At 52.3% G+C, this 11696-nt stretch overlaps 1 protein-coding gene and 1 long non-coding RNA gene across 2 annotated transcripts; one reads left to right on the top strand and one right to left on the bottom strand.

The window, feature by feature from the left end:
• Positions 1-380: 380 nt before the first annotated feature.
• Positions 381-4419, bottom strand: RAB17 (RAB17, member RAS oncogene family). The gene is made up of 6 exons (XM_048058455.2): positions 4215-4419; positions 2130-2289; positions 1643-1794; positions 1413-1538; positions 1007-1100; positions 381-887 (listed from the first exon to the last, which is right to left on the bottom strand). Exons 2-6 carry the CDS (start codon positions 2284-2286, stop codon positions 781-783), a joined length of 636 nt encoding a protein of 211 aa, XP_047914412.1. The 5' UTR covers positions 2287-2289; positions 4215-4419; the 3' UTR covers positions 381-780.
• Positions 4420-4441: 22 nt separating this feature from the next.
• LOC125182149 (uncharacterized) lies at positions 4442-7442 on the top strand. The gene is made up of 2 exons (XR_007161258.2): positions 4442-6205; positions 7029-7442. It is a non-coding gene; the product is annotated as an uncharacterized lncRNA (long non-coding RNA).
• The last annotated feature ends 4254 nt before the right edge of the window (positions 7443-11696 follow it).

Genomic DNA, 11696 nt, shown 5'->3' with positions numbered 1-11696 from the left:
GCATTTAGGGAGGAAGCAGCCTTGGGTTTTTGCTGGGGGAGCCCCCATTCCTTGAAGTGGTTCAGTGCTGGGGAGGCAGTGCAGGTGGGAGTTCCCATGGGGGGGCTCTGGGGGCCTGGTGAGGCTGGGCAAGGGGTGCTGCAGCTCTGTCCCCTCCACAGGAGCACCCCCAGGGGTGTTCACTGCCTTGTGGCTGAGCATTTCCCAGGGTCTGAGTGTCCCTGTGCACCCTAAAAACCAGCTTAGGCATTGCCCCATGGGCAGGGGGCCCCTCATTGAGCGCTTTGCAGGGGGGGGAGGTTTGGAGGTGAGAGCGTCCTGCCTCCTCCCCCCCCCCCCCCCCCCAAAAAAAAAAAAAGCAGCAATTTGGGTAGCTGCAGCCGGGCTCTGATCCCTGCCACCTCCAGACCTTCGTGGTCCCCACCTGCATGTGGAGATTGGGGTCAGGGAAAAGGAGGCGGTGAGGGTGACCCGCTCTTTATTTGCACCCATGTGCTAAAACCCCGTTACGATGGGATGGGATCCTGGCCGGGCCGGTGGCAGCATGGTCCCTGGGACCAGCAAGGAGGTCATCCCCATGGAGAAAGCTGGTGTGAGACCCTGGCCCAAGACCCCATGTGCACGCTATGTGCGCTCTCATGTAGAAGATGATGAGGAAGATCCTCGGTCTGTGCCATCCACGTGCCACGCGCTGTCTTGTCACCACCAATGCCGAAAGCACGAGGTCAGGTCCCTCCTGTCCTCCCCGGCACCGTGTCCCATGGGGAGCCCATGGCCCCTTCACACGTGGCAGCACCCCGTCCTCGCCCTGCTCGCCCCCAAGTCCACGTGCTGCCCGCGGCGCGGGGCCGGTGCCTTCTCTGCTTCACGCTGCAGGAGCTGAAGGGCTGGGGGGGAGCAGAGCCACAGGGCAGCACCCCCTGCCTGGGGGTCCCGTCCCCCTGCTGCCCCAGGGGACTTCATGGTTCCCCCATGTCAGCTCCCATCTGCAGCCACTGTGTCTTACCTACAGCCATAAAGACATCCTTTACTTGGTGGTTGGATTTCGCCGATGTCTCCGTGAAGAGCAGGCTTCTGCTCCTCGCAAACTCTTCGCCCTCCTGGGAGAAGAAGAGCAGCGTTATTTCCCCTGGCCCTGGGGGCATGCGGAGACCTCTCAGGGGTCAGTTTCTCCCCCAGCCATGAAGTTTGGGGGCGCAAGGTGACCACGAGAGCCAGGCTTACTCAGCGTGCTTGGGTTGGGTAAGAGCAGCCAAAGGTCCTACCATGACCTTCAGGCACCAAGAAATTGCCCATAAATGCATCGCTGAGCAATGAGGGACCTCACTTTGGGGGTGCCCAAAGGCCCTTTGGTATCAAGGGGCATGTTTTGATGCTTGCAGTGGGGAAGGGAGGATGATACAGGTGCCCACCTCGGCTGGGACCTCTCTCTCCTCAGCCAGGTCCGTCTTGTTGCCCACCAAAGCAATGACGATTTCGTCATGCAGGAACTCCTTCTCCAGCTCCCTCAGCCACAGCTTCGCCCTGCCAAGTGTTTCCTGGGGAGAGACAGCGACACCATGGCTCCTGGAGCTTTCTGCCCCACCAGTGACGTGTCTCGGGGCAGCATTTTGGTGCCGAGGGGCTCAGCGTCCCCCCTCACCTTGTTGGTGATGTCGTAGACAAGGAGAGCGGCGTGGGCGCCCCGGTAGTAGAGGTGGCAGACGCTGTGGTACTTCTCCTGCCCGGCCGTGTCCCAGATCTCCAGCTTGACCGTGGCCGACTCCATGCGGATTATTTTCGTGAAGAAGGAGCCTGCAAGAGAGGTGGGATGGGGCACGATCACTTGGGGTGAGCATGGAGAAATTGGGTCTGCTGCCATGGGGCTGAACCCGATTCAAGGTCAGGGATGCTGCTGTGAAAACTGGATGGGTTTTCATCACCCCAGCAGAAGAGGTTGGCTTCTCGCCCCCGTGCCAGCGGGGCAGGGCATGGGGTTTGCCCACAAATACCCCTGGACATGGCTTTGCTGGTTGCTTGGGGCAAGGGGAGATGGATGGCAGCGACCTGAAGCTGGCAGCAAAGGGGGAAGCAAATCCACATGGGGGGCGGGGGGGGGGGGGGGGGGGGGGGGAGGGATGCTCACTCACATCCCACGGTGGGCAGCGACTCCTGGAAGTCGTTTTTCACGTATCGGTAGGCCAGGCTTGACTTTCCCACCGCCGTGCTCCCCAGCAGCACCACTTTGTAGATGTAGGTGGGACAATGCCTCTCCAGCGAGCCACCTGCCATCCCTTCCTGTGCCATCTCCTGCAAAAAACCAACCCAAAATGTGCCTGCAGTGACCCCAGGTCCACCAGCTGAGCATCCCGTATGAAATCCCTACTGGTGGCAGTGTGGTGTGACCTCAAAACAGCTTTTGGGAGCTCGCCCAGTAACTCAGCAAGTCCAACATTGCCCAAAAGAGCCTGTTTTAACACCTAAACTCAGTCCTGCCCATGCCCAGTTGGAGTTTGCTCAAGTTTTCCCTTTTCCCTTGATTATTGGAAGCGTTATTATTATTACTCCCTTGATTATTTTCTGCTTTCAGCCCCTTAAATGCACTGTACAGCCTGATGATGAAGAGCAGGGTCACAGTTCATGCAGGTTATTATCTGGCTTATTATTTCTTTTAAACAAACAAACAAAAAATTAAAATGCAGCATAAGGCTGTGCTCCTTCTGGTATTTTTGTCTGCTGTCATAGGTAATGCTCCAAAAAACTTTACAGGCAGCTGCGTGAAAAGATTTGCAGATTGTCTTGTAAACCCTGTTACTCGTTATTTCAAATTATTTCTTAAAATGCACCTCCATTTAACCCCAGAAGATTACACGAAGCTCACTTGACAATTACTGCAATTGCTGGAAATTTCCTTGCAAGCACCTATCGCAGAGGGGGAGCATCACCAGAGCTCATCTCCAACAATCTTTTTCCCATGGTAAGAGGGTGCAGGGGGTGCACGTCCCTGGTCGCCGGAAGAGAACGGCAAGAAAGCAAAACAAGTCATTTTGCTCTGATTTTGATGGAAAATAATAGGATTTAGGGGAAAGTGTTTGTTGCTGTTGGATTGCTCTTTGTCGGTGCTGCTGAGGCAGCCTCCCTGATTTCCCCATGCTGGGACGAGGGTGTCAGAGAGAAACCCTGAAATCCCCTTTCCTGCTGGTTTCCTGACCTAAGCCCCAGCAGGGCACACCAGGAACCTTGTTGGTATTGGAAACATTAGAAAAAAGTTTGATTTAACCTTACACAGACCCCATAGTTTGTGGCAGCTGTGTCCTGAGGCAGACATTTGGGGCAGGCTCGGCTGACCTTACCCTAGCAGCTTCGTGCCTGCTTCCAGCTGAGGGTTAAGCATTGCATAAAACCCACGTTTTATGGGCTTTATTGTTAGTGATATGAGCCAGAAACAGGAGGTGGAGCAGTTATCTGAGCTGGAAAGCAACAGCGAGGGCTCGGCGTTTGCCACTTGATAAGTCAGTATCTGTGTTATCGCTAACTTGGGAGGGGGTCCTGCTGTATTCACTCTCAGGGGTAAATATTTCCAAAAAAATATTATCCTTTATTTCCAAAAAAAATATCACTGGGGGGAAAACATAAAAGAAATGCAAATCTTTGGGGATGGAGACACTGAGAAGTGTCATTTAAGCCTTCATTTAACTTCCTGGGAAATTAACAGTGTCTGATTGATGTCTGAGCCAGCAGCTCTCAGAGGATGCTGGAGCCATTTGCTGGGTTTCTGCCGCACCTAACCTGCAGGTTTTGGACGTGGGATTTTTTATGTTTTTTTTTTTGTTTGTTTTTTTTTTGTTTTGTTTTCCCCAGATGGTGCTAGCACACCGGCGTCCCCAGATCGTTCCTGCTGGCGTTGAGCTCTGCGGCAGTCACCGTGCTTAGGGGAAGCTTGCCAGGGGACAGGGAAACATGCACTGCAAAGACACTTTGACGTGTACACACTGCTGGATCCACGCAGTGCTGATTTCCCAACACGATCAGCCCTCCCCTGAACTGCAGGGAGCAGAGGCTGGGTCATTATCGCCCTGCTGGGGAAATAATGCCAGCAACAAGCGGAGATCCCCCTCCGACTGCGATTTTGGAGGCTGGGCTGCCTTTGTGGCTGGGATCTGGGGCTGATTATTGGTGGGAAGACACAAATCTTGGGATTTTGGAGGGAGGTGGGAGGCAGAGGAAGGGGTTACCTGGCTGCAGGCTGGCTCTCCTCTGGCGCAGGGGTGGTGGAGGACGGGGACAGCCTCGACGGGTGGGGACAGCCTCGATGGATGGAGATGGCCTCAATGGATGAGGACAGCCTCGATGGACGGGAACAGCCTCGACAGATGGGGACGGCCTCCTCCAGCCTCCCCGGCTGCCTCCTCTCCACAGAAAACTAAAAGCGAAACTCCGTCAGGCGCGCCAGCAGCTGCCAGAGAGCGGTGCCAAAGCCGAGAGGTGAGCAGAAACGGGTGAACCTTAAACCCTCCCCGCCGGCTGGGCGAGGCAGGGCCATAAACCCTGCCCTCTGTGCTCCCTCTGTCCCCGCTGTCCCTTGTCCCTGCTGCAGGAGCCGTTTCTTTTCGGTGGCTTGTCCTCGGAGGTGCCGCGAGCATCACCGCCCGCATCCCGCAGCTGGGATTTGGGGATGGGGAGGGTTGGGTATGAGGCAGGCTGGAGCCAGGGATCTGGCCTTTGTAGGGTTTTTTATAATGCTGCAATTTCTGCTGACGCAGGTGAGACTCCTCTTTGGTCCCGGGCTGCGATAACTCGGAGCCAGGGCTGCCAAAGGGATTTGTTTTTGGGGAGCGGGTGGGAAGCGGCACACCCGCTGCTCCCGCAAAGGGCTTAGCAGACAAGCCGGCGAGGTGCAGACAAAGCGAGCAAAGAAAAAAACCTGAGCACTTGGGCTTTTCCTGCCTTTTAATTAAACTAATGGCTGGTTACCGCTGGGGCTGGGCGCTTTGTACAGAGTTCTTGTTAAAGCTCTTACATCTTAATGGGGGAAAAGCACAATGTATTGGGATAACCGGTCTGGAGAGGGAACAGGAAGATCTGCAGGTCATTAGAAACCTAAAGGAAGGCAGCTTTTGTGTTTGTAGCACTAACCTGGCCATCTGTAATGCCTTGCCTTCAAGAGCCAGCTCTGAAAGCTTTATGGATCTGCACATGTAACTTTTTGGTCCGTGAGCCAAACGAGAGTGGATTTCCTTTTTTGGGGGGAACAAATCCCAGCACCGACACCGCTCAGCTGCATCCAGCCCCCAAGCAGAGCTTAGCCTGCATCCAGCTCCTTGCCAGAGGGCAGCAAAGCCTTTCCTCCCGGCTCCCTGCCCATCAGCCAGGCTGGAAAGGATCTGGGGAGCCTTTGAAGAAGTTTCCTAACTACCCTGTGAAATCCCGAACTGGCGTGGCCCCGTGAATGGTTGGTACAGCAGAGGGGTAGAAAAGCGTTTGGGCACTTCTTTTTTTCTTTGTTCCCATCCCAGTGGCACCTGCCTGGGATGAGGCAGGGGCTTTTATAAGCCTCCCCTGGGTCCCAGGGATGTGTCCCTGGGGTGGGCACCGCCTCCCGCACGGGACCTTCTCCAGCGGCAGACCCGCTAGAGGGCATAGCTCGTCCGTGATTTCAGACGGCACAGCTCTCCGCTGCCGAGTCTCCTTTCGGAGCCTGCTCCCGGAGCCTGCACCCTTTAGTTCTGTGCTTGTGGTTACACCACAAGACCTCGTAGGAGAGCTCTGGCCACAGGGCTGGTAGGGACCAAATATCCCAGCCCAGCAAGGCGTGACCTGAGCACCTCGAAACCACTTGCGGACCTTCCCCTGCTTTCATCCTTTTTCCTGGAGGAGCTGCAACGTTTTAGTGCACAGGGCTACCAGAACAGGTCAAAATAAATCTCCTAGGGCATATTTCGGCCACCCAAATTGCTCCATGGGCACCGCTGCCTGCCTCGTCTCTCGCTGCACAATGGGCTGAAGAAAGTACCTGAAAGCACGAGTGGCTTTTCCTTTCTTTCTGCTGTTCCCAGGGAATGTGGAGGAGCAGAAAAAAATGATGCATTATTTATACTGGAAAGGCACCGGGAAACTTTATGGCATTAGCAGTGAGAGCAAAGCACAGAGCTGGGGCCGCTAGAGATGCTTAGGGCAGACGTCTTGTCTCTGCACCGCCAGCTTCAAAGGAACTGGTCACTTGTGTGTGAGTATATTTAGCAGGCCTTGCCTTTGGGATCACTATTTCGGTTTAGCCAGTCTTGCTAAAAATGAGCAGAGTCCATCTGCAGTCCTGTCTCTTTGCAGAACCAGTTGTTGCCTTACCGTGCTCCTTTGAGCAGGGCTCCAAACTGCCTGGGTATTTTGGAGAATAACGAGGTAGTTTGGGGAGCTTCAGGCTCATTTTGGGGGACAGGGGATGCAAAGCCTCAGGAATAGGCTGAGGCTCTCCTATTTTTACAGGCCGATTTGTTTGGAGAAGAAACGTCTGAAGCACGGTAAGCACAGCGAGTTCAAAGCGAGAGGTCACGACAAATTATGTTTATGAGCTGCAAATGGGCTCGTTTGCTATCAAATCACTTTAAAGGTGCTCTTAAAAAAATCGTGGTGAAGCGGAAAGCCCAGGGTCTGAGCAGATCTTGTCAATAATACTGATGGAGGCTGCTACTGCTTTACCCCCGCCCTTGCTGACAGGTACATGGTGTGCTGGGGTAGGCACAGCGAGCCCACGGGGGCTGCTCGCAGCTCAGGGATCGTGCTGAGGACACAAGAAGCCACTGTCTGCACAAAGCCCAAGCTGGGAGCCGTCAAATAGGCTCCTGGAAGCCACGCTGGAAAGGGAATCAGTGCTCCCAAGCTGATACACAGCTGCCTACTAAACCCATCTAAGATCCCTGGGTAAAGCGCCATGTGAAAGGGAGCCAATTCCAGAAAATCGAATTATAGACCTTGGGAATCGTGCTGGGAAATGTTTAGGGATGAAAGCACCACTCGTGTCTACTTTATGTCTTGCTCTCACTGCTTTCTAGGAGCTTTAAGGGCTTCATCAGCTCTGAGAGGACGTCGCCACCTTTCTGCAAGTTGTTGCCGTTTCTCTTCTGTGCCTGCAGTAAAATCGTGCGCTGGTGCAATGAGATCCCCTGGAGTTCACCTGCTGAAGACTGATGGTAGCCTGCTAATGATAATACAGGCAAGGTTTGTTCCTGCTGTTGCAACAGAGCCTTAACGAGTCATTTTGTCAGCCCTAAGAGGAAGAAGAGTCCTGCCTTTGTTAATGAGAGAAAGACCGAGCTCCTCCCTGTTGCACTGGTAGGGCTACGAAATATTTTGAGGGTTAGTGGTGTTGCAATGATGAACAGATCTTTATGCTGAGCCTCAAAACCCAGCCCGTTGTGAACTGCTTCAGGCCTCTGAAGTGCTCGTCTTCCCCTATTAATTATTAACGTTGCTAAAACACTCCAGAGATTGGCCTGGAAACGTTAAACACGCTTAATATTAATGGGTCCCAGATGATAAGCGATGGTGAACGTGTTAAAGAGCGAGGAGGGAAAATAACTACTGACTACAATAAACATTTTCAGTGCCTGTGAACCACAAGAAATGCTTTCCTATGGCTTTGCCTGGAAATTGTTTGAAGGGGCAGGTCCCGGGGCGAATCCACTTGAAATGAGATTCAGCTGGTCACAGGGATGGCTGGGGGATGCCGGGCAGACCCACGGCTGGGACATCAGGGGAAGAGAACCCCTGGAGGATGCAGAAAAAGAGGGAAAAGTACTGCAAAACGGGATTCATCGTTGCCTAATGAGGTGCAGGGTTTGCACGATGAAAGCCCTTAAGCTCCTTCAGCCACGTGCATTGTCTGCTGCCCACCCTGAGCTCAGGGGGATGCTTTTTTCTAGCAGGGGTATAACACATTAAGGGGCTGGATCCTGATCTCTCTGATAAATTCGGTGGTTCCTGGCAAGCTGGGTTAAGCTTTTAGTCCAGGACAGGCACACATGGACAGAGTGATCACATATGGCTCGTTCCCTTAGGAAACCAGGCTAAAAATGGCTGTAGGCAGCACCTTTCTACGCAAAGGGCCATGGAGGAGTTCACTGACAGCCAAAAAATATCTCCCAGCCTGGTTAATCTCCCCCAGAAGTGTTTTGTTTGTCTGTGTTTTCACGAGACAGTCATGATGAACGCGACTGCAAGCAGTTTGCCAGCGCTTGGAGAGGGGGAAATATTTGAGCAATGTCGTCTCGTGCAGACTTGGAAAGCTCATGTGGGTGTGAACGCGGGTTTATTTCTGCCGGAGTCCCCACCCAGGTTTTGGATGTATAGCACAGACGTGTTCACAGGGTGTTTTAGGATGGGGTCCGTCTCTCCCTGCCTCGCAGAGGGCTGGCAGCCTCGTGGTCTCCTTGCTTTTTTTTTTTTTGGGGGGGGTCACGGCTGAGTGTTTGGCTGGTTTCCAGCTGCTCCTCGGCTTCACGGGCTGGGTGTTGCAGGCGTGGTGTGTAAATGCACGGGAATAGAAATTATTTCATCTGTCTGAGCCCGAGCAGCCTCGCTTTGTGCCAGCCACAGCTGCTACGCTGAGGTGAGACATCTCATCCCCTGCCAGTGAGCCAGCAAGGGATGGAGATGCCTCAGGGAGGGGAACCATTACCTGCTATTACCTCGAGCGGCTCCTTACCTAATTGAAAACCATATTAAAAATTATTTTGGGAACTTCTAATTAGTTTTGTGGAGCCGCTGATGCGCTCGGCATGTTTCAGGAGCTTTAGTGACTGCCCAGAAAGAGGCCACCGCAGAAAAGTCTGCCTTTCCTCTCGGCCACCACCACTGCTGCAAGGTCAGGGAGGATGAAAACTTCTGTGGAAATTGAGGTTGAGCAATGAAGGCGGTGTCTGACAAGTTCCTGGGGAGCTCCCCCCGACAGTGCCCAGCCCTATGTGATTTAAAGCTGGAAGCCCTGCAATAAGTGGCTATGCACTGAGCAGCTGTCCTTAGGGCAATGCACAGCTAGGAAAGCAAAAAAAAGGCAAAAGAAAGAGCAGAAATTTGTGGCTAAGAAATTGGTGGCTCTTTCTGCCTTTGAGATCTGTTTCCAGCCTGGTGCTTGCAAAGCCATTCAGCTGTCTATGTAACTTGATGGCTTGTAGATGCAAGCACGCATTTTCCTCTATGTTCAGTTTGGGTTATTCAGTGCTTTTTTGTTACTATTTTTTAAATGTAGCTGAAATGAAAGCATTCTGCAGCAAGTCAGTGTATTTGAGGAAAATCTTCTTTTAATTGTTTCTACAGTTGTCAAGAAAATTAAACACTAGCGAATTTGACAGCTCTTGCCTGACCGTTTTGGCTCTTTGCTGATGGAGAACAGGGGAAATAATTCCCTCAGAGTTCTACAGGGAATGATCAGAAGGGCTTCAGTGCCATAATAATTAATGCTGTGGAAAAGCCGGCAAGAAAATTGCAGAGGATGGTAATTGGTGAGGGGTTTGGGGTGCAGGATCTAGCTGATGACTCGGGGTGCATGGGGGCAGAGGGCAGGGAAAGTGTGCTGAGCACATGGATCACTCCCAAATGTCATTTTTTTTCCCTGTGCATGGAAAAAATAAGGATGCTAGGGGTGCTAGGAAAATGTATTATGACTTAAAATCAGATGCACCTTTAGCTTGAATACGCTGTAACATCTGAAGTGTTTTGTCTCCGTTTCATCCAATGTTTTCTTACTGGTATCTTCTTTCACTTCCGAGTTTAGGTAGACTTCTTCACTTCAGGAAACAATAATGACCTGCCTTCCTGCCCTGCTGGTGATTAGCACAGCTGGAGGCTGCATCCCTTAGCACCAGCACGGCTTGTTTTCGGCCGGCCAGGAACTATATCTGCTGTCTGCCGCTGTCCTGGGCGGGTGGGTGAGCGAGGCAGGAGACAGGGCAGCGATGCACGGCTTCAGCACGTATGCAGAAATGTGAGACATCACGTGCAGGAGCTTTTCTTCCTGGTATTAAGTGGTTGGAACAGTTCCCTGAGAAAAGACAAGGCAGTTTTTTAATTTTGCTGTAAAAGTGGTGAATGGAAAATAGCTCGTTCTTGACAGGTGTGGAAGATCTCTAGAAGCAAAGCATGGCTCGGTTCTCTGGCACTAGGGAAAAGGGATGTTTTTCCTCTAACTTTGGATCAATCTGGATGGACTTCCATAGGGACAGCAAACAGCCCCTCCTTCCACTCCAATTAATTAAACTGGTGTTCACATACGCTTTCCCAAAATGCTGTCCACGCGCTGTTTTACGGGACAGCACGACTACTTAGTGCAAATACTCAGCCCCTTACAGACAATCGGCATTTTCAGGCCGTGTTGTGGCTGTGCATTACTGTGGTCCAAAACAACTCGGCTTGAAGAAAACCTGGAAGGCCTGCTCGGAAAATATGGCTTAGCTTAACCCTGGAATATTTGGGACCGGAGCGGATGAGGCCACGCAGCATGGAGCAGACAAACCTCAGGGAAATCAAATAAGCAGGAAGGATCCAGCCCACATAACAAGGCTGCATGATGCCTTGCTCTCACTTATTTCATGCTTGATGCATTATTTCTAAGAAAACAGCCTGGGGCTCTCTTAAAACGTAGCTTTACATGACAAGAGGGGGACCAGAGGAAGAGAAGCAGCCAGATTTTGCAGCTGGCTGGGGGAGCAGTTAGCGGCACAGCTCGCAAACAGCAGACCCTGACGTGCCTTTGTCCCTGACGTGCCGGGATCCAGGCACAGCCACGAGGCTGCTGTGCAGCAGCCCGGGAGAGGTTCAGCTCCCTGCAGCTGCTGTGGGGCTGGCTTAACTTTGCTTTGTGCCAAAAAACCCTGAGTCGTGCTGTGTCTGCTCCTAATTAGATGAGGTCCGCAGAGGCTGCCCCGTGTTGGTTCCTGTTTTAGCCCAAAACAGGCAGTTTTCTGCAAGCTCAGTTTGAAAATTGCAGATAAGTTCCTTGCCTGGCATGGTTTTGGATGCTTGCATGATGGCTTGGTTGGTCTTAAGCCATCCAAACAGGAGCACTGGGGGGCCAGGACAACCTCTCTGGGGCTGCTGCAGTGCCAGCGGGACGGATATTGACTTCCCAAACTTCGTGGCAGGGCAGGGAGCCCCCAGTGCTGTGTCTGCAGCCAGACACCCATGATAACGCTTAGTTTGGGATGCGTGTCCAGACCTTTGGCAATAAACTTGTGATTTCCAGACTGCTATTATGTACGGCCTGTACGTTTTGTGCTAACTTGGCTCCAAACTTTACGCAGAATCATCCCCAGCTCTTCTCTCCAAAGGAGTTTATAGAAAGGAGATGCAGATTTTCTGCCTACAGCTATGTGAGTCTGAATTCTTCTTCACACAGGTAACCAGATGAAGAGGCACCATTTCAGGTAGGGTCTTGTGGATATTTTGTGTAATGGTAGAAGTATTTGCATTGAGACACCCTTACCTGAAATGTTCTAACATTAAACACAATTTTTTGGTGTTTGTGTTGTGATGCTGGGACACAACCAACCCATGACCAGTTTGTGACCCCAGAACTTCCGCCTCTTCTGCCACCTCCAGCTGGTGAGATCACGAGTTCAGTCCTTGACGTGGGATTTGCAGTCTGCCTGACGTCATTCCACTTGTGTCTTAGCCTCTTCCCATTCTTGTATGACTGTATCCTCCTTTATTGATGTTGCTTCATA

Source organism: Anser cygnoides, chromosome 6, assembly GCF_040182565.1.
Source record: "Anser cygnoides isolate HZ-2024a breed goose chromosome 6, Taihu_goose_T2T_genome, whole genome shotgun sequence".
In the NCBI taxonomy this organism is placed as follows: domain Eukaryota; kingdom Metazoa; phylum Chordata; class Aves; order Anseriformes; family Anatidae; genus Anser; species Anser cygnoides.
The sequence above is the reverse complement of the archived record's forward strand: the minus strand, read 5'-3'. Positions and strand labels throughout refer to the sequence as shown.